The sequence below is a fragment of the Diadema antillarum genome, unplaced genomic scaffold (genome assembly GCF_040938485.1).
Source record: "Diadema antillarum isolate AM-2024a unplaced genomic scaffold, OU_Dant_1.0 scf00000115, whole genome shotgun sequence".
Lineage (NCBI taxonomy): Eukaryota > Metazoa > Echinodermata > Echinoidea > Diadematoida > Diadematidae > Diadema > Diadema antillarum.
The window spans coordinates 130857-154011 of NW_027271004.1; the positions used below are offsets into that span (position 1 = coordinate 130857).

The 23155-nt window shown below is 39.9% G+C and overlaps 1 protein-coding gene across 1 annotated transcript in view; it reads left to right on the forward strand.

Annotated features, from left to right (window-relative positions):
- Positions 1-8946: 8946 nt before the first annotated feature.
- Positions 8947-23155, forward strand: part of LOC139719790 (neuroplastin-like) — a 63384-nt gene continuing 49175 nt past the window's right edge. Inside the window, exon 1 of the mRNA XM_071631175.1 lies at positions 8947-9169. Within this exon, the coding sequence (XP_071487276.1) occupies positions 9079-9169 (91 nt within the window). The 5' untranslated portion in view covers positions 8947-9078. The remainder of the gene's footprint in view (positions 9170-23155) is intronic.

Consider the following 23155-nt stretch of genomic DNA (forward strand, 5'->3'; position numbering starts at 1 on the left):
CTAAACCCCTTTCTGAAAGAGAAAGAAAGAAAAACTAGATATATCACTACGGCGACTGATATGCCTCCGCCATAATGCATGGTTCTCCTAATATAGAACAATGTCTTGACAATGTGTGATGACAGTTTCACACAATTGGCAAAATATTAAAATGACAGGTTTGACACAAATGTGCTGAATGTTCACTTTCCTAGAACTAGGTTCAATTGGATGAATGATTAAAATGTCAGAGTGCAGGTATTTGGGGAACTGATGATTTTTACTTGACTTTTGACCCTTTTATAAGTTTATGCATTGAGTAATTTTCAAGGTATTGAGAAAAAGTATAATTTCAGTATCAAATGGGAAAATAGCGTTATCTAAACCTGGCCTTTTACCTTTGACCTCACAGTTCCAAAGAGAATCACTGTTAGGTTGAACATGCATAAATATGTAAGTTTCATGATGATACCTTGAGTTACTTTTGAGATATGGAGGAAAAAGTGCAATTCAGCACTTTCTCTTGACCTTTGACCTTTTCCCAAGAAACTTCCCACAGAATAGATATTAGGTAATGCATGTATACATCAAGTTAAAAAAAACCTTCAGGCATTGCATAAATATAAGGAAAGTAGTGATATTTTGAGGAGTCGACCTTGACCTTTGACCCCCGACCTTTGAACCATGACCCCCAACTTCCCTAGATAATCACTGCCCATTGCATGGAACAAGCATATAAGTTCCATGAAGATACCTTGAACCATTTGCGAGATATGGAGAAAAACATGAATTTTCAACCTTTCTTTTCACAAAATAACCTGTGACCTTTGACCTTTGACCCCGTGACTCTAAAATCCAAACAAAGTATCATCCCCCCAGGATATACCCTCATACCAAGTTTGATGTAAAACCACCGCACGGTTCTTGAGATATCGACAAAAACAAAACGGGACGGACGTACGGACGGACGTACGGACGGGCGGACGGACGGACGGACGGACGGACAACCCGAAAACATAATGCCTCCGGCCACTTCGTTGGCGGAGGCATAAAAATACTCATCTAAAAAAAAAAAAGAAGAGGCAAGCAAACGAATCAGAATACATACGTCAAAGACTGGTAAAGACTATTTTGCAAATGACTTTTTGAATTGTCTTTTTTTCATATTCTTTGTTGATGAAGACGAGAATTCCCAATAACGATTAACAGTTTAATTACTATATATTTCGAAGATGCAGTTTCGATTATTCAAACGATTGCTGACATAAAACGCATGATTATCGTTAGAATACGACTCCAGGGCCCCGTCATCAGAGTTACCACCTGATTCAAATCGATGACAATATACGCTGCGTACTTAAATGTCCTATAGTAGGCCCTATCAATCCAGCTGATATCAGATGAGCCCTTTAGCATTTGTATACCATTTAATCGATCCAAAATTGCGATTGTATTTAAATCAATCGCAAATTGTTTGTTGTCTCGAATTTGATATTTGATAGGACATAACTATCAGACCTTAAACGCATCCCAATATATAGGGCCTATACTTTTGCCCAACTTTTCAAGCCTTCCATTAATATAAGCTTGTCATATATTTTTGATCCCATCTTCAATATTTATTTTAGAATCCTGCTTGTTGAGGCGGGAAAGTGATATAACATATCGACATCTACACTCAGGGCATAAACTATACACTCTGCTTGAATACAGAGCTGCTGACACTATAGGATTGTGCTCTCTGTGATTTACCTGTATCATCTCATGTCATCCACAACAATAGCGGATCCGGGGGGGGGGGGGGGGGGCGCACCGGGCGTGTCCCCTCCCTTTGTTTTTTCTTTTTTCTTTGTTTAAACAAAAGAAATAAAATGAAGGATGCTTGATTTTTGTAAAGGCGCCTCCTCTTTACGGAATTCCTAGATCCGCCCCTGCATGCACAAAGATAATGAGTATAGTGTCTCGATCACAGCAGGCATACTTTGTACACAGAGCAGAGTTCACAAGAAAAGAGTTCAACCAGTGGGTTGTTTCCACGAAATCATTTTGAATGCCCAGAATGAAATTCTATAGCACGACCCTGCGCCAATTTTCTAAATAATAATGTATTTCTTTCTTCATAGTTCAGCGCGGTCGACCCTCAGAAATGATTGCATGATCGACTGCCAGCAGACCGACCTAAGAGTAAGATTGTTCATTTATTTTTTTTTTTCCTAAAGAGGAAAGACATGATTGTGGCCCAATACGCCCATGCACGCTAACCTGCTCGTCTCTGATGGATCTTTAGACGACACTGTGCACTAAGTTATGAATAAAAACACTACTTGCTCACAAAAAAAAAAAAAAAATCGAATCAGGCTTATCTCTCCGTTAAAGGACAAGTCCACCTTCATATACATAAGGATTGAGAGAATGCAGCAATATTAGTAGAATATATCAGTGAAAGTTTGAGGAAAATTGGACAATGCGTTCAAAAGTTACGAATATTTTAAGTATCTGCGCAGTCACTGCTGGAAGAGAAGACTACCACAGTGTATGATGTCACATGCGTACAACTATATAAGGAAAATAAAAAGAGAATCTCAAAAAAACTTTACTTTTTGAATAAAGTGCACATTTTCTTCGACTTGCTACTGACGTATGTTAAGGGTAATGTTATTCCCCCTGCCTTCTGAAAGAGAGAAGTCGAGTGTTCTTTTGTTATGCGAGAAAAATGGAAATATGTTGAATTTTCTTTATTCTTTCTTTATATCGTTGTACTCATGTGACATCACAAGCGATAGTAATCTTTTCATCCAGCCGTGAGTGAGCAGAAACTTCAAAAATTCATAACTTTTGAACGGATTGTCCGATTTTGCTCAAGCTCTCACTGATGTGTTACTAATATTGCTGCATTCACTCAACCCACATGTCTATGAAGGTGAACTTGTCCTTTAACTACGGAGAGTAGACCTATATGACTTGATTTTCATTCTTGAATGCTTTGTGCTGATTCGGACACATAATGCCACACATTGTGCCAATGCACAACATCTTCATAGGGCTACGGTTTTGCGATTTCTGACATAGGCCTGTTTGTGAGTGTCATGTGATACCTTTCAGGGCCCGTATTACACTACACAACCAGGTGTAAGTCTGTTATCAACAATTAACTTTACGATTTATTGCAAATTCAGGAGTCCGATGACAGAGGCAGGGGTGTATCCAGGATTTTTTCTGGGGGGGTCGTAACCAAAATTTTTGGACCTTTACCTTTGCGAGGGAGCGGAGCGACCGAGCGGGGGGAGGGTGTGGGAGGGGGGTGTCCCCCCTTCCACGGTAGGGAGTTTTTGAATTCTATATCTTAAAATGGGGCAATTTGGTGCATACAAAAGTGACTTTTTCGGCATGGCAGTGCAGCTTAGAAATAAGGTAAATTATGGCATACTAAAACTAAGTTACGAAATTTACGAGGTTTTTGACAATTTGCTGGAACACCACCTGGTCACTTTTTTTTCCTGTTGTAGGCCTATATAGAGTAAAAAGCCCTAAAAAAAAATGTCTTTTACAAAAAGTGGACCTCTTGAAAATTTGGGGGGGGGGGGGGGGGGGTCGTACGACCCTCCCGACCCCCCCTTGCATACACCCATGAGAGGTGACTAAAATCAATCTCAACTTTTACCATGTGAATTCATTGCAGATGTGTCAAAAGCTGGAATAAATACTTCTTTACAAATCAATCGCAGGAAAAATTAACGTTCAATGGCGGATCCAGAGGAGGTCGCAACCGGCACATGCCCCCCCCTATTTTTCGTAAAAACAAAAGAAAACAAAAGAAAAAAATGAAACCCGGAAGTGGCGCCAGAAATATTAGTTTCGCCCCTCCCCCCCCCCCCCCCCCCCTCCTTAAAGAATTCCTGGATCCGTCCCTGGGAAATGACAATTCTTCATGGGTAACGTCTGACTTAGCTGCTGCAGAACGGGAATATCAATCACCCTTGAGTGGCTTCAGGTTGCAGGGAATTTGCAATAGGGCTTAAATCAATACATTTTTGTTTTTTACATCAAACGTATGAAAATAGGGTATCTGATAGAGTACGACTCTCATGATCTCTGTGATTTCAAGCTCAGTTGGAATTCAGACTTGTTGGAATAATTAAGATAAAAACAGGATTTTGTATCATTGTATTATACAATTCACACAGATTTATCAAATTTCTTTGTAATCATTAAGACGGATATTTGCAAATAGGCCTTCTGTAATCGCATCTTGAAATCGATCACAAGTACAAATTGTATCATGATTTTAATAACAACCTTTGTAAGACGAGGCCCAGGACTCGCGGCCTGCGGGAACCTGCGCCATTCACCAAATTGTGTCGTTTTGTGTGGCCCAGAGGGTATCTCTTTGGTGCTATCGTATGAGGCCCAAACTGAAAGAGTAGTATGATGAGTAAGGGAAAAAACATCTCTTCGGTGTGGCCCGAAACAGCGACCTCTCGCTGTTGTTGTGTTACCAATCAACTGCGTGCGTGCGCTCAGAGCTGCCTGTACTCTCAGTATTACGTATGCACAGAGCTAGAGCTGACCACCGAACTAAAACATAGTGGAATGCGTGTTCACCCAGGAAATACGCGGCCACCAAAACTTGCTACCACCGCCATTTTGATAGGTTAATTTTTCCTTATATGGAGTGCACGCTATGTGGATCCAACCACTCTCTCATTTTCGATTGTTCATGCACGCGTCATATCGCGCACCCAACCCCCACTTCCTCATCAATCGCGCACACACGGGTAACACGGGAGGTATATGGTATGATCAAGGAGGTATGTTCAATTCGGTGTAATAATGGCATAGATAAAAATGGCAGTGGTAAAAATGGCAGAGGTAAAAATGGCAGAGGTGAAAATGTCAGAGGTAATAATGGCAGAGGTAAATAATAAAGACAGTGGTACAAATGTCAGAGGTAAAGTTGTCAGTGGTCGAAATGTCAGTGGTCAAAATGCCAGAGATAAAAATGTCATTGATAAAAAATTAGTCGTAGAAATGCAAGATGACGAGGTAAAAGTGACAGAGATTTTATTTTCCTTCATGTTTCTGACACCTTTCTAGCAATACGCGCTTTTCGTGCCTTCTCCTGAAATAATTAAAGCACGGGGGAGACCGGGGAGAAATGGGACACGGGGAGAAATATAAACTCATGTATATAAGTTGAAAAATGGTCGGCAAGTCAACAATCCAATTATATCAGTATGAGCCTCGGTACACCTGAAAAAGGACATATTGACTACCATACAGCTCTGTTATACAGGTATCTTGTCAGTAAAATATCAAACTTAGATCTCGTAGGTCCTATACTATGTTAATAGATATTTTAATAAGTGTGCAAACTTCTGAAAATAAAATTGCTTGATAACAGACATGCAGGTATGAAAAATTGGCAGGGATCTTTTACTGTTTTTGTTATCACTGGGAGAAATTTAATAGTGTTACATTTCTCCCCGCGGCATATGTAAATCCTACTTTGGTCATGATGGTTATCCAATTTCTCTCCAGGTTGTCTCATTTCTCAGCGCTTGATGTCCCATTTCCCCCCAAATTAGGGGTTAAACAAATCATTGACTACACGAAAATGTTATATATATTATATATATATATATATATATATATATATATATATATATATATATATATATATATATAGGGGTATCACAAAATGCTCTACTAATGTTCCTACACTCCTGTGCTACATACTCTCTCTAAAAAAAAAAATCGAGTCAAAATATTCACCCTTTAAAGGAGTGAATACAAAAAAGAGTGAATTTAGAGTGAAATTGGAGTGAATTTTGAGTGAAAATGTTCATTTTCACTCATTTTGGAGTGACCTCAGGGATCACTCCTAAATCTTTGAACAATGTAATGAAATATTTTGCAAGAGCCTACTGATGTCTGCCGATACATCTAGCTGTAGTTTGTTTTTTGCGTTTTGTATTTTTACTTCTACATTATGTCGTGATCAGGCCTTGTGAGAAAGATATAGGCTCCTACGAAACCTGAATGTGAGAAAATAACATAGAACAGGTGAAAAATTAGCGGTTCACTTCGACAATGTCTCCTTCACTTCTTTACACTAAACAGTTCAAAAAATGAAAAATAATGACAATATACTAGCCTGGAAGTGAGCGGAATTCGTTTGTGTAAGAGTGTGTATGTGAGAGTAAATGTTGTATATCTGCGTATAGAAGTATATGTTTATACCAAAAGTGGGTTCGTGCGTGTGTATGTGTTTGTGTGTTTGTGTTTGTGTGTGTGTGTGTGTGTGTGTGTGTGTGTGTGTGTGTGTTTGTGTGTGTGATAACTTCATTGGGCGAAACAACGTGTAGGATTATACTGTTTAAGGGCTATGCAGCATTGTTGAAACCCCCTTTAGTAATAATAATAATAATGATAATAATAATAATAATTTCCCATATAGGCCTATACTAGGCTCTTATTTAGCTGGTTTATTATTCCTCTGAACAGACAGATTACGCCACTGCACTTGAATCAAAATCAGAATAATGAGAGTGCTGTCATCTTTTTAAAACATAATTCAATAAATATTCTTCAAATCTGCAATTTGGATTTGATAATTCGATAAATACAGTTTGCTCTGGCTATAGGTCATTATTCAAAACCTCTTCATACGTTTACCTCTGACGAAATCGCTCTCATTACTTCTGACATTTTACCTCTGCCATTTTTACTTCTGCCATTTTTACCTCTGCCATTTTTGCCTCTGCCATTTTTACCTCTGCCATTTTTACCTCTGCCATTTTTACCTGGCACCAATCAGGTTCCATAGCTAGATAGAGCTATAGGGCCAACGACAGTGACGCTGACAGTGTGTAAATTTATGATGATGATCGATGGTGATGATGTTGATGATGCCATGATTAAGATCAAATCCACAAATGAATGTTCGTTTTGCCAAATTTTGGTGCGTTTCAAATTCCATGAAACCGTGGTCCCGAAACCGTATATCGTACCGGCGTACGTCGAAAGTCCATCTTAGCGTGTTGATAGCCATAATCTGAAATTCGATCGATAAATCAATTAGGGAATGGTATTGGTATAGGTACAGCTGTAATTCTCGGTGTGCATCATCCATGAATGATTACCGCTTTATCGACCCGTTCTTTTCACTGAAGTCCATTTTAGCCGTATATTTCAGGCCTAACGTTATGCAGATGGTCTACTCTAGATCTAACAATAACATAGGCCTAGGCTACAACTGTTACATTGTATTTATGTACATTTACAATCATGATAAAAAATGTTGATTTGACATTTACTGATTTAGCACAACTTAAACTCAAGCCTGAGCTGCTACTTCTGGTACAGGTGGGCAGTAAAACAATTGATTTAGAGAAAATGTCTCCATGCACCGTGTGAATAGTGCATTAACATAAGCATCGGTGTCAATTCGCGAAAACGTCTCGCAAAAGTGTCTATAGCCTTGTCAGCGAAAATATCTACGCAAAAATAACAGCGTATACATTAGTAGAGATTGTGTGTTATGCTGAGACTAAGAAAAAATGCACTAAGAGAATAAATGTGTCTGAAAGAGAGAGACTTAGATAGAGAAAAAAAGTGGAAGAGATCTAGGGAGAGAGAATGTGTCACAGACAGAATGAGTAGAATTTACATGTACACCAATTCGACTTTGCCATAGAAAATTGGTAAATGTACTTCTGAGAGGGGGGGGGGGGGGGGAGTACAAATGGGATATACTGTAAAAAGTGGGGGAGAGGCATGCCCTCTCAATCTTTTTTTTTCTGGGGATGCCCCCCCCCCCTTTCAATATTGAAAATTAATAGGACTGTAATGTTTGTATTTATTTAAATTTTAAATGACAAATTTATATCAATAATTTTCCTTAACTTAAGGTTGAGTCTATTTTGATGGCAAATTTTCACACACACACACACACACACACACAAATCAGCTCGCTCTCTCACATATCATTGAGTATCATGCATTGACCCTCTCCCCCAGCTCACAATTAATCATGTATTTGTAGCCTGTTTGAAAAATTCCAGGATATTCTTGTAAATTCCAGGAGTTTTTAGTGTTGATTATATTTTCAGGAGGACTGACCTTGAAAAGTGGAAGCACTGATGATATGAAGCAATAAGACAGACGCAGGATCTTGCCTGCTTTTGATGAGCAACTGAAACTCTGGGCCTAACTTCTTTTAGTGGCGAGCATTATGCCTAAATTAAAGTGCTTATTAATGAAGAAACTTGATTTATTTACGGTGCATATGTAATTCTAGGTTTAATAAAGCAATCTAGAAATTCAACAGCAAGAAAAAAAAAAAACGCCGCAAACATAAAAGAACTAATGTGAGTCCTCCGCATAGCCGCCATACAGCCTACACACAGCGCCCGTGCACACATGATTTCGTCGAGCTCTGGACCCTTTTTATCGACTTTGTCAGACTGGCAAAAGATCGAGAAGTTTAACTCGAAGTTTTGCCAGTGTGACCGCAAACTTTCCACGTAACTTTCCGCCAAACTTCTCGATCTGTTTGCGGGCTATGTATCCGAAGCGCAAGGCCATTGTCATGTACAAACGTGCATTGTTACGTCATAATCACTAGCCACTGGACGGCGTACTCTTGCTTGCGCGCGTACCAGTGGCCCAGTCTGACCGCGCCTAAGCGTGCACTCCATATAAGGAAAAATTGACCTAACAAGATGGCGACGCAACACGGTAAATTTGGCTGCACGGTCTCGTGTATGTTGGAAATAGGGACACGCATTCCACTATGTTTTAGTTCGGTGGAGCTGACCCAGAGGGCCGAGAGCGCACTCGTACCCGCCCGTCCGTGCGCTAGTGGGATATGGATGAGATGATGTCAATGCATTTACCCACGTATTTGTATACGTACAATCTGTATGTTGGGTTATGAGTACACTCTCTTCGTTGTTGACAGTGGGTGAAACTGTACCGTTGGTACCGAATTCGGCTTTGGCGAGCTACTTGATGGTGTCCTAAGGATCAAGACAGATCAAGACACTCTTGATTCCCTCGTGGAAATTTAGGTTTAATTTGTTAACAAACTCTTAAAAAATGCATTCGAGACGATCCCCTTCACAACTCATCGCTGCTACTGCCGTGGTTATCGGCCTGGCCTTATGTAATGTCTGCTCAGTTTGTGCTCGTGAGTTGCAACCTCTTCACTTGTTCATCTGCGTTTTAAATGGGCTTTAAAAAAGTTAGAACTTCAGTAATTATAATTAACTGGACATGTGACGTCCCGTGTATAGGCCATTTGTAAATGTGTAATCGTAGAAAATGTTATTTAACCGTGATGTTACATGTTATTGTTGTACTTGTGTTGGTGCGTTGCGTTGTGCTTGTGCTGTCTGTGGGCTTCTTGTGCCTGGGATGGGGCAAGGGGCCGCGGCCGCCTTCATCCAACGGCAAGCTGCAGTGCAGTGCTTGTGAATGATGAATATCCCACCCTCCCACTAAATTTACTTGTGTCTGAAGTCCCAGTCCCACTAAGTGTTACTGACACTAGGAGTGGTAGGACAGTGTAACTACAATGAAGTACAATTCATGACTTCCTTTTTTTCTATGAAGAACAAAGGAATACAGTACGTCAGCGGTCAATAGGGCAATCCTGGATGCTGGGGGGTTTAGGGGGCCACACATGTTTGACCTCAATGACTCTTGCTTGTTGTTGTATCAAAGTATGCACTGTCTGTAAATTCAATTGATTTTGATAATCAATGGCTAGGACTAGGTTATTTAGGCCATACAGGCGCAGGTTGTGGAGCAAAATGTAGACTCTAGAAATCTATAACTTAAAGAGGAATTAATCATAAAATTGGTGAGCTTGACTTGTGCCTCGAGCAAAGGTACAAATCTTGGCTAACTTTTGTTATCCCTTTAATACCTTATTTAGAAAAAATGGGGGAAAAACAGGAAATTCTATGTACTATTTCCTCTTGTCGTAGTATTGTGCATCATATACGACATGATGTTCATGTAGGTCCTAAGTCCACACCACAGCAGAGTGATTGGAAGATACAATTTGTATACTGTCTGCTGTGAGGGGCCGACCATTTATACATTGTACCAACCGCACCGCACAGTTAACACGTGTGACTGCATGGCACTGCCAGCTGGATACATCTTGCTAGCCACATCACACAATATTAAATGGGTTAGTCAAATACCGGTTAGTGATTGGCTAAACAGAGTCACGTGATGGAGGTACATTCGTTATGTTCGCCCATGGGCGAACATTCTTGGTAATGTTCTCCCATGGGCGAACATTTTCACGTAACAAATGACAAAAGGCCTAGGACCGCGGACCGGCCACCCACGCGCGCACAGTGAATTTGGCTCTGCACGAGCGAGCGATCGAGTGCGTTGTGCTCTGCATGCCTGCTGGTCGTTGCAAAGATCGTACACTGTAACTATACACAGCCCAGTCGCTGTTGTTGGTAGCGCACTGCGTTAACATGCACAGTGCACAGTGTCTGGTCGGGCTACGCTTGCTACAGCTGTAGCTACGCGTAAGTACACTGAATCTCTACGATCTTTGGTGGTTGACGTTGATGTATTTGACTAACCCATATTATATAACAGATGATGACTTTTGTTTTCGGGAACATGTACCAAACGTTCCACCCTCAGGGTTTGAAATGCTATTTCGGGAGGTTATAGTCCCTCGACTTCGTCTTGGGACTTGTAACCTCCCTCAATAGCATTTCAAACCCTTCGGGTGGAACATTCGGTATGTTCCCTCCCCGCTAGTCATCATTATGTACAGCATACAAAATACATACATGTACACCACCATGAAAATGATCAAGATTACCAAAATTTTACTATATATTCTTGACAACTTTGTTTTCTTGAAATGATTTCCACTTCATTCTAATTGTCTCTTTTATTCTTTGCTTTTCTGGTCTTGTCACAAATATTTGTCTCTTTAACAGCAAATTTTCTCAAAGAATAGCTTACTTCCTATCCCAAGGCCCCTGGTGGTTTTAGTCCATTACGATTGCAATTAGAATTTTGCCTGTGGATGCTTGCATTACAGGTAGACTGAACTACTGGTTCTTCCAATGTTAGGGTGCTAATATTTTTCCCATTGGGCATGATAATACACAATGAAATGTGAGTTTAACATTGTATGCAGATGAGTACTGAGTACCGGTACATGTATGTTGTACAAAACATCCAGTCCATTTTTTTTTTTTTAAATACATGTATCTGTACCAGGGTACTTGTGTACATTCAGAGCCACAATTTATGTTGGTGCTAGACAGTGTATTATGACAATAATATTTTTTGGGTATGATAGTACTGATAGTACTGATTCAGTTCGAGAGAATAATGTCCCGGATGTTTAAACAAAGCAAAAGACTCTATCAACGAGGTGCAGTGATATTAGAAATAAAGATACCACACTTTATGTACCGTACAAATTATATATTTTTAACAAGTGTATAATTCTTGCATACAATCTACAAATTATAATGCTACAGCTGTACTACAAAGTAGTACAATGTATTTTTGTGGTGTAAACTTACAATTTTAAGTAGACATTTTTCTGTTTTGAAGTGATTCATATTGGTCTGAAGGCAATAGTTGCTGAAGGCAATAGTTGCTGAAAGCTGTTTACCAGTTTTTTATTCTCTGGGACAGTTTAACCAAACAGATAGAAACCTGACAATGCTTTGCATGGCTGGTTTCCCCAGACATAAAAAATGTACTTTTTGATAGCAGGTGGTATGAAAGGAGCAGCATCTGCCTGAAAGCTTCGGTTTCATAGTAAATGTCCATTCGTAAGAAGGCAAATGTATGGATGATTGCATCCACTTCTAGATTTTCTCTTAGATAGATTCAGTCACCAAACAAGTAATTCCTAGAGCACAGAGTTACTGTATTTTGAGATTTTGTTTTACTTTTCGAGTGTGATTAGAATAAATATGAGAAGTGGTGAAGGACAAATTGGTATCAATCATGCAATGTATTTCATGTAATATCACTGTCAATTTGCCATTTGCACACTGTAGTTAATGCCACAGAATCAACTCAAACCGCTCCCACCAACTCAACAGGTAAGGCCTGGCCGATTCGTACCAAGACCTTGTATGGTAGTCTGCTGTACCCCTATCAACATCCCCCTCTCCCCTCCTCCCACATGTCCAACTCATGGTGTTGGTGGAAAAACATGTGTGTATCTACTGTAGGGTTGCATTTTCATATGTACATGTAGATTACTTATTAAACATGTTTATCTCATATGGTGCATTTAAGATTTATATTTTGAGAATAACAGTTCCTTATTGAGATGATGAATTTGGCTTTTTTTTTTCTCGCTCTCGCTCCAAAGATTGAAATGCGATGGAAAAAAGAAAATGTACAGTGTGATGTAAGCCTAGTACAAATGTACGTACTGTACATTGTATTGAAAAAATATATAATTTTGGTAGTGGGAAAGGCACACTTCAAAGACTTGTAAAACTAATTCTGGTCACCTCCTTCTTTGCTAGATGTCTGTATTTTGCTCCATACATGAATTTCTCAAACACATGTGCCTATATTATGTAGTGCTGTTGTCGATATGCCCTGATAAATGGGGAGTGGTCATAAAAGGCACTCTAATTCAGTGGAAGATGACAAACAGCCAGTGATTTTGTGTAGCAAGACTGTTTGCCAGTCATGCAGCCAGCAGTTGCAGTTTCTTTTCTTTTTTCTGTTCTTCTTCTTTTTTTTTTTTCTTTTTGGTATTCATTGCTTTTGTTGTTCATTGTAATTATGACCCTGGCCAACATGGGATACCAAGACCATTTCATACAGTACATTGTGGGCAAGTCACAAGCAAGCAAGTTGGATGTGATCTGTGGGGGGAAATGCAGAACATACAATGTAATAGACCAGTTTACTCACTAAATATTGTTGTCAAACTTCATGCATACATTGTCACATTACCTCTTCAACACAAGGCGTCTTGACAATCTAAAGAGCTTGCCAGAGGCAGGCTTAATGTGTGCCCAACATAGCAACAATTATTGCATACAAAGTGTATTACCAGTAGTAGCAGTACTGAACTGTATTGGATATTGTACATTGTACAATGTATGTACAGTTTAAAATGGGATACAAAATTGTAAATTGTAGCTTGTGTGTAGGTCCGTAGAGGAGATCCATTTATAATGCACACTGGAGTTAGTAAGAACATTAATTTCCCTACCTCTGTGACAAAAATCAATTTACACTGTATATAGTTAATCTGAGCATGTCTTCAAGTTGTAGGCATACTACAAGTATAACAAACTGCATTTGTGTGTCACAAATGTATGAGGCTTAAGATTTGATTTGAAGAGTGTGCATTTAATGGTACAGTAGTTTATTCGGTTTAAAAGTCAAGAAAAACATATGGTGCAAATTCAACGAATGTTAAACCATAGCATACTGTATCTGCAATTTTCACAGCCACACATGCTCAGTGTATGAAAATCAGGTGCATGATAAACCAAATGTAGCATTTTTACAGAAATAAAACTGCATCTGTTTTAACTCAAATTAAAGTCACTACCCATATAATTGTTTGTTTTTTTTAGAACTAAAGTCATATGGCCTTTCATGAAAGTTTAAATGTGTGTGTATGTTTTTTCTCCAAATTTTGTGTGGAAACTTGTTATCGTAAGACGTAAACTTGAAACAAACACACATACACAGTGAAATATGAGCAACATCATGATTCAGTGTTTATACAATTAGCCTGTTCACCTCATTTTTAAGTTTCATGCCCATCCCTTCACACCCCACCCTCTTTGCCGTTGTACTTTCAAGATTTGGCTTTAAAAAGCAGAAAGAGTGTTTGTTTGGGGAGGGGGGTCTTTTATGGAAACAGTTTGCCCAATACCGTAACCTGCTGTTTTTTTTTTTTTGTGGGGGGGGGGGGGGGGTTTGTCTTAGTAATCAAAACTCTCCAACATTTATCAGTGAAAAAAAAAAAATAAAAACATTTCAGTCCCAGTGATGTTCGTTATTGTAGACTGTCAAAAGTGTATCATTGAGTACACTGTATAGTACAATGAACCATAACTTGTGGAAACACTTCCTGATGTTGACTTTCATCTGCTTTATTATCCAACCAATGCACGTTAGAATGTAAAATTTGCAGATGGTGTATTGATCCTCATACAATTGTAATATTTCGCCTCCCCCCCCCCCCCCCTTTCAATGACCCTTTTAGAGATCCATTATGTGTGAACACAGTCAACATCATGTACCACACACCACATCTATGCACCACAATTTTGTGTGTAGCACCGGTACATTTGTACACCACCTGAGCTGATCATTACTGCAAGTCATACCCCTTTTTTTGTGTTTATTCCTTTGTCGTTGTTTACGGGTATTTATGGTACAATGTACAACTGGTAGGCCTCACGCATTGAATGTTACATTCATTGGGACCAATAACTGCATCTAGAGGTAGAAATGGTTGATTTTAAAGATGATTTTGAGGTTATTTTTTAGTGTTTTATTTGGGCTGGATTGTGCAATATTTTCATGTGATCTTCTAGATTTCAGTTTGTACATTGTACGTGTAGGAACCTAGAGGGCTTCTTTATTGCAGCTCCACCTCCATTCCCAACACCTTGTAATATAATCTTTATAGCTTTGATGTTATACGGTGTAGTGCAAAGATGGTGATCTATCTGATACTATAAGTTGTATTCTCTGTCATTCAGTAGGAACGCAAGTCTAAAACTCGTATGAAAATATGATGCGATGGCATTATTGTGATTTATGTTCATCAAGCTTCTGTGAATCATGTGAGTACTTGAAGTTATTTTCCTTTCATTAAGAAGCCAACATTGTTACCTACACTGTGGGTTTGCATGGGATTCTTTATCCTTTTTTCTCTTTTTATACATGTAAGCTCTTTATGGAATGCATTACATGTACACTCAGTAATAAGACAATGACAGGAAAACCTGATTCTAGGTATCACAAAAAAAGCAGGTGAGTGTACACATAGTTTTTTTATCATAATGGCTGAGTTTTCTCTTTCCTCTTTGCCATTGATATTGAAGGATCTGTTCAGAGACCAAGTCCAAGTTCACACACACACACACAGACACAGGCACAGACACAGAAACTGTGTGGTTTCTAAACATTTTCGGGGAAATATCCATCTTGTGAGCGTGCAGGAATTCAAGTCACATTGTACCTTTATGTGTGGGCAGCATCATGTGCATGTATGACGTGTGTAAATGACGTGTGTGAATGACAGATTGGGCTAAGCCACCATGCTGAGATAATTGTTTAGAATCCTGTTGAGGATATTGGGCAATTTTAAGACGTGTTTGGTTTGGGCAAATGCTGTTTTGTTTTGTTTTGTTTTTGTTTTGTTTTGTTTTGTTATGTTTTTTTAGATGCTGATGTCTATATTAGTCATGCAGCTGGGGGGTGGGGGGGGGGGCCTTTGGTATGTCTGTAACAATAGTGTACTGTTTACAATTTGTAGTATACTGACGTACATTGTACATTGTACATTGTAGCAATGCACCTGACTCATTGTATATCCCATTACTTTCATCTTTTCTTCCAATTTTAGAAGCCTTCAAGTCCTGGCCAACGTAATAATTTACACTAGTGTTTGAAAACAGGATAGGTCTATGTACACATAATGTACTGTACAATGTACATACCTGTATGTAAACCAAAGTACACCGGTACACAATAATATGTTCGCTTGTGTAAATTTTGTGCAAAATAATTGTACCATACATTGTACATGTATGGTGTACATAGGCCAGTGAAATACACTGTACAGATGTACAATGTATGTGTGTGTGGGATGAAAATTGCTGCAAGCATTTCTACTGTACATGTATGTGTGTGTACACATTACGGTACCATCTTTGTACAGTGTAGGGGAGCTCAGCAGAGGGCTATTCAGGATTTGGCATGGGGGATTACAAACCAGATGGATTACTGTATGTTCATCTTATCCCCATGGAGTGTAGAAGTTAATGGTGTTGGTGGTACAGTGTATGTACATACTGTGTACAAAATTCAGTGTGTGTTCACTTCAATCATGGAGAGCTACAGTGTACATTGTACAAACGTTCATGGTTCAATTGACTACTGTAAACGTGGAAATTTTCACGGTACATTAATTTTCGCGGATTTCGCACTACGTTCGGCTAGCGCGAATTCAAAAACGCGCGAATATATCTTCGGAATTTTCTATGCACATTTTGAACGGCCTGAATTGTGTGCGCTTCGTCGATGATACTGCTACGTGACTTACAGACATGTTTACGCATATAGCAGTATCATCGCACGCACCGCACGCACCGAGCCCATGGCCGATTGGTGTGCTACATCCCCGCGACTACAGTACTAGTACTACAGTACATAAATACACATGTACTACGTAGTTGAGCGCTTGTACTCGCACTCGTGCCGCTCGCTACGTCGCTTATCGTACGCTGGCATCGCTGGATTAAAACAGAGACTGTGTATTAACCCGCTGTGGAGCGCGAATTTAAGAACCCGCGAATATGTTTTCGAGCCGCTCAGCGCGAAAAATTAATCGTGCGAAAATATTGACGTTTACAGTACTACCCATTCATAACAGCATCTAACTGCAGCATGCAATAGCACAGTTTGTAAAAGGATTGTTTTGTCAAAGTATAGGCATGACTGCTTCAAATAGTTTCCCTCTTTCAAACTACAGTGTATACTGTATATTCAAGGCAGCATCACAATTTCAACGGGACACATACAATGTACATGTACTTTGCAAATTTTCAGTATATGAACAACGAGGAAGGCTACATACATGTACATTGTACCATTTTGAACCTACATGTGTAGTGTAGTACATTGTACTATTGCACTGTACAGTACAATGTATGTACATAATTGTAGGCCTACAAGACAGTGTAAGGCCAGGTAAAAAAAGAAACCAGTTTCTCGTCCTCGCGCGCATCGATTTTGGCCGCCGCGTCGATTTTTTTACTATGTACTATTTTCAAAATGGCGCTGAAAATACCAAGAAATTCATAATTCTCGTCCCAGCCCGCTCCCCGCCCGCATCGATTTTCAGTTGCCACATCGACTTTTTTGATATTTTACTATTTTTTCGGCCGCCGAAAAAAAAATCGACAATTCACCTACCAATCGTGATGTCTCATTTCTAATTACGCCTTGCGTCCTCTACTTTATAGCTGTAGTACAGCTGTAGCTTCTGTATAGTGCGTATGTAATAACGCATGCATTTCACACTGCGAGCTCGGCAAGAAGGAATGACCCACAAAGCAGTTGAACTGTAATTCTCGCTATCGCCAATGACGTAAAAAGTACCCGGATGTTGATTTAAGCGTCATTTACGGTGCATTATGGGATAGTCCGGTAGCAAAGTCACTTCCGTTCGTACGCGCGTGATACGTGACTAGTGCTATTTACACACACAACCGACTGTATTCTACGTGTACTTCCGGTTTTTTTGACTTGAATTTCAGCTTTACTATGATTTGAAATTTTTCCATTCTTACGAAATTGCTGTCAATACAACTATTGGTTGTTGCTGCGAAGCTGCCATGTGTTGTTCGCACGACAATAAATGAAAAAAATCTGCAGAAATAGGACCCTTACTGGCATGCGAGACTTGACGTGGCAGCGTGGGTGAAGTTTGCGGGTGACTCCACAGCGCAGTACGTGCACGCGCGACTTACTAAAAGTAGTGGTAGTAGCACTAGGTACATTTGTGTAGGCCTAGTGCCTACGTACATTGCATATTGTACGTACTTACTTGGAGGAAATTGCTTCGGATGATCAGAGGCAGGATAAGTTCGAGATCACTGTTAGTTCCCGATTGTGTTCGCGACATTTCGACAGAGAACAAATAAAGAAAAAAGATGGGCATTCCATGACGATATACTGTACATCCAGGTGGGTGAATATTTTCCAGCATATTTTCAGCGTATATGCAGAGATGACTGATCTGTGATGTGCACATCGATCGCATGATCAAGCATTACGCTTCTTCTTCTTCTGATTAAGTCTGCCTCCTTCAATAGACTGAAGATTCTTGCAGACTGGTGCTATTTACATTATAATACAATTTATTTACAGATATTTACAAGCACATAGAAAATTTGACGAAAATACTAGCCACTGTGATCAACCGTTAGACGGTTTCGAAATGATCCCACAGATGGCGCTGAAACAATTTCTGACGACAGGGAATTCCAGTTCCTTACAGTTCTTGGGAAGAACGAATGGCGATGCGATTCAGTTCTCGAATATGGTACCTGATAGGAGTGTGGTTGCGAGGCTCTCGTTAACTGAGTAGCCTGTTTGATGATATAGTCCTGTGCTGAAAGAGGAGTGAGATTATTGTGTATTTTGTACATCATAATTAGCCTGTCATTTTCTCTGCGCTGTTCCAGAGTGGTCCAATTAAGTTCTTGTAGCATTTTGGTGACACTCGAGGTGTTATGGTAGCGATTTAAAGTGAATCGCGCAGCTCTTCTCTGGACCATTTCCACTTGGTGGATTAGGTTCTTGGTAGATGGGTCCCAAACTGTGGAAGCATACTCAACAATTGGTCGAACCAACGTTTTGTAAGCTGTGGCTTTAACATCAGAAGATTTTATGCGAAGATTGCGTTTTAGAAATGCAAGCACGTTATTGGCTTTATTGACAGTATTGTTGATGTGTTGGGTCCACTTCAAATCAGAAGTTATGGTTACACCCAAGTACTTCACGGATTCAACAGATTCAAGAGGGGCGTTATTTAGATGATACACGTGTTGCACCTTACTTCTTTTCCTGGATATTGTCAAAACCTTACACTTACACTGTGTTCAAATCCATCATCCATTTTTTCGCCCAGTCACCAATTTTGTTTAGGTCCTCTTGAAGATTTTGCGTATGATGTTGATTGTCGATGGTCATGTAAGAAATTGCATCATCGGCAAAAAGGCGAACCTTTGACGCGAGGCCATCAGGCAAGTCATTGATGTAAAGTAGAAAGAGGCAAGGCCCAAGAACCGACCCCTGAGGCACTCCAGATCCTACCGCTACTGAAGAAGATTTAATACCATTCAAAACGACCCTCTGACTTCTTCCATTGAGAAAACTTTGAATCCATTTCAGATTTTTCCCCCTGATACCGTAGTAGTCCAGTTTACGTAAAAGCCGCTCATGCCCAACCTTGTCAAAAGCTTTTGAAAAATCCATGACTATAACATCCGTTTGACGTCCTGCATCCAAGTTCCTATGTAAATCGCTTGTGAAACCAAGTAATTGTTGTTCACATGACATGTTCTTACGGAAGCCATATTGCAGGGGAAAAATGATGTTATTTTCGTCCCCGTGCTTCATAATTTTGCTGGCTAAAACGTGCTCCATTAGTTTACAGCAAATACATGTCAGCGAAATGGGGCGGTAGTTTACAGGAGTAGATCGATTACCTTTCTTGTAGACTGGTACAACATTTGCTTCACGCCAATCATTTGGTATTTCACTTAATTCATATGACAACCGGAATATATTGCAAAGAATTGGAGCCAGAATTTTTGCCAGCTGCTTCAAGACTCGTGGAGTTATACCATCCGGTCCAGGGGCCTTACATGTCTTCAAACCACAAAGCAACTTCTCTACACCCTTTGATGTAAACGAAATATCCTCCATTTCTTCAAAGTCTGAGGTTTCCGGTAGTAAGTCATTCGGTATGGGAGTTTCCTTGGTGAAAACGCTTTTGAACTGTTGGTTCAATGCTTCAGCTTTTGCTATTGGATCAGTGATCGTAACACCATCACTTTTCAGTTCTCTTATTCCTGTATTATCAGTTCTGTTGTGTTTGATGAAGCCCCAAAATCTCTTCATACTCTCAAATTCTGTGGTATCTTCATCAATAGAAAAAAGAGATTCTACATAATTCCAATAAGCCCTCCTTAGCTCCTGTTGCAGTGATTTCTTAACTGCTTTCAACTCTTCCTCCAATTGAAAAGGGACTACCCCGTGGTTTCTCAATTTCATGTTCCGACTTTTTTTGTTCAACCTATCTCTCCTTTTGATCAACCTTTTAATCTTGTTTGAAATCCAAGGTACGCTGTACCGATATGTGTTAGCTTATGCGCTGCGTGCAGTGGTACACATAGTGCATGCTATTAATGCAAGGCCGGCCGCCGGCGAGGATTACAGTGTACGAGTATGACAGGCCTGCCCACTCGCGCCCGCTGGCTCGGGCGGTATCAAGTACAGCGGCCTACTGTACTAGTATCCGTGGTCGGCGCTGCGCTATAGGTAAGGTACACGTATGCGCACGCTAGCGTTGTGCAAATTATGCCCCGCGCCGGAAGTGCCCTTGCTACCAAGTGCACTAAATCTTGACGAGAAAGCCACATCCGGGTACTTTTTACGTCATTGGCGATAGCGAGAATTGGATGGGCGCGGGCGGGCGCGGCCTGGGCTGTGATGTACAGTGCACGAGTCGTACGTCGTGTGGTGTAGACAGGACGTTGAGCACCTTCTGTACATTTTTCTCGTGCTGTTGCCACAGAACTGTGGCTGTTGCCCGCTTCATGTGCTGCTAGATTGATTGCGCAATGTAACCACATACTAGTCATAGAGGAGACCAGCCAGCCAGCATAGCATGCGCGCGTTCTGGAGCTGGAAAAAAAAAATCGTGGAGTGCAGTGATGGAGAGAACCGATCTCAAGCGCACGTGTGCACAGCGAACGGCTTTAAAGGTATTAGCCCACATTTGTAAACCTGCGGCAATTGGTCTCATAGTTAGCATGGAGTTTGGGTATGATTGCAGTAACACCTGTGCAAAATGTCGTTCCAATTAGTCCATTACTTTCATAAAAATGAATGAAAATGCACCGTATGCATGCGTATAACGTTCACTAGCTCCGGTCCACGTACGTACTACATGCACGCGATACATGTGTAAGTTACATGTACGTAGCTAGCCCGCGCTCGTAATTCGATTTTGGGTCGGGTTGACCCGGTTTGAAAATTGATTTTAAAACGATGATTTTCTCTCTTTTATCGAATGGTATGGAACAGGTGAGGTATGTTACTGTAATAACTTGTACTTGAAGTCATATTGAACCTGTTTTATGCAGTTTTGATTTTCGTGGGTTTGCAAATGTGGGCTAGTACCTTTAATACCAGGGCCCCGTTTTATCAAAAGATAAAATCAATTTTAATTTTCCTTACTACACAGTCTGCCATAGACTTACAGTTGAAATCGACTTCATAATCAATTCTAACTCTTCATAAAACGGGGCCCAGAGCTGCCAACCTTTGGAAGCACAAATTAGTACTCAGCAGCTCCAAAATTCGTATTTTTCCACCAGAATTCGTATTTTTTCAATCTCCCTCTTTTTGCTATTTTGAATTAAACTCGTCGACTTATGAGGCCTACAGGCTCTAAACATAACGTTATGACACATGCCGAAGCATCGAGCTGGTCACCAGCACGATAAAGATGCCAAATTACGCAATGTTCAGCGTTGATTGATTGATTTCTCGCACTGAATGTGTACAAGTGCAAGTATGTACCTCCAAAAACTTGCTGGGATGATTATGGAAGCTTCCACTATCTAGCAGGGGACGTGGAATATGCTTTCATCTTCTCAAGAGAGCTTCTTTGTGAGCGGATGCGATACCGATAGTCTGTTCCGTGTTTCCAATTATCGTTTACTATGGAAACATAATCACGCGTTGTTTTCAGGCTTTTTTCATTTTATTGGATTTTAAACATCAGTCTTTTCCGAAGTATTCCAATTCCTCTGGAATCGGAAAGTCTGCTATTTATAACGACGATCGCAAAATGCCGCGCTGTGTGTGGAAGCGCCGATGTGCAAACACGTGGCTTCACTTTCAAGTTAAAAGGAATGCGCCATGTGCTCCTGCCTACAAGAGGTTACTGCAAGTTCGATGAATCGAATGCGCCGTAGCTGAGCTGAGCTGAATGGCTTATTTACGGTAAACATGCAGTTTACGTTCGATACGAAGAAATCATTACGTCTTTCACGAGGGAAAAACACACAAAACAAACAAACAAACAAGATACACCCACAAACGAATGTTGATAGCCAAAACTTTGAAAAGTAATAAGCAGTTTTGATGAGCGTGAACTGAAATTGTCATTACACGTTGTATTTTGCTGTTTATATTACTGCTGCTTCTTGGTAGCACTGTAATGATGGCCATGGAAGAAATGAAGGGAGAATGTGACTTACCTGCACAGGTACATGTTTTACTACATTTATGTAGTTTTGGTATACAATCATTCATCATCCAAATGATGAGTGATTATCAAATGTCTTTTTAGAACATGAAGAAACATCTTTAAATGTTTAATGCTATAATGCCATATCAGTATCATTTTGACATCCATCTGCAATTGTACAAGCCAGTTTCAAGTTGAATGTGCTACAATTGTACTGTGAAGAACTATACATACCAGCTGTGTGGACTCAAAAAGTCACAAACACAAATGATAAATAAAGCAGTGTTTTGAATATCATGGAATTAATTTCAGTCGTGTTTGTTGAAAGACATGTTTTATACCTGTTTCAATTAATAGCACAATACATCAGAATTGCAAGTACACTGGTATCAGAAATGCCAGTATTAAGATGGTCATTTTCCCTTGACATCTGTAGTGGAAAAAAAAAAAGCAAATGTATTTCTGCATGCATGAAGTTTCGTTTCAAGTATGGTACATAATATATCTATTTGTTTGAAACTGCACAGAGTGCAGGCAAGACATACACTTGGGACCTGGTCTCTCATAACACAGCTACCAGAGTGATATTTCATTTCATAAATTGGATATAGAAAATAGTAAACCCCTCTCTCGTTACCTTTCTCAGAATTACCGGACGAGAAACACATAATTACTTACATTTTGACAATCCTCGAAAAAATAGTAAGATATCAAATAGTAAGGACCTCCCTCATCGCCTTGCTCAAAAAACCCGGACGAGAAACTGCTTTCTTTTTTTACTTGGCCTAATATGTTGATGTGGTGTCATGAACTCACATTCGCAAATGAAATTATGGCATTTGTTGTGCTCATAAAATTATACAGTAGGCTACTTGTTGAATTATCCAAGAACATTTTTCTCAAATT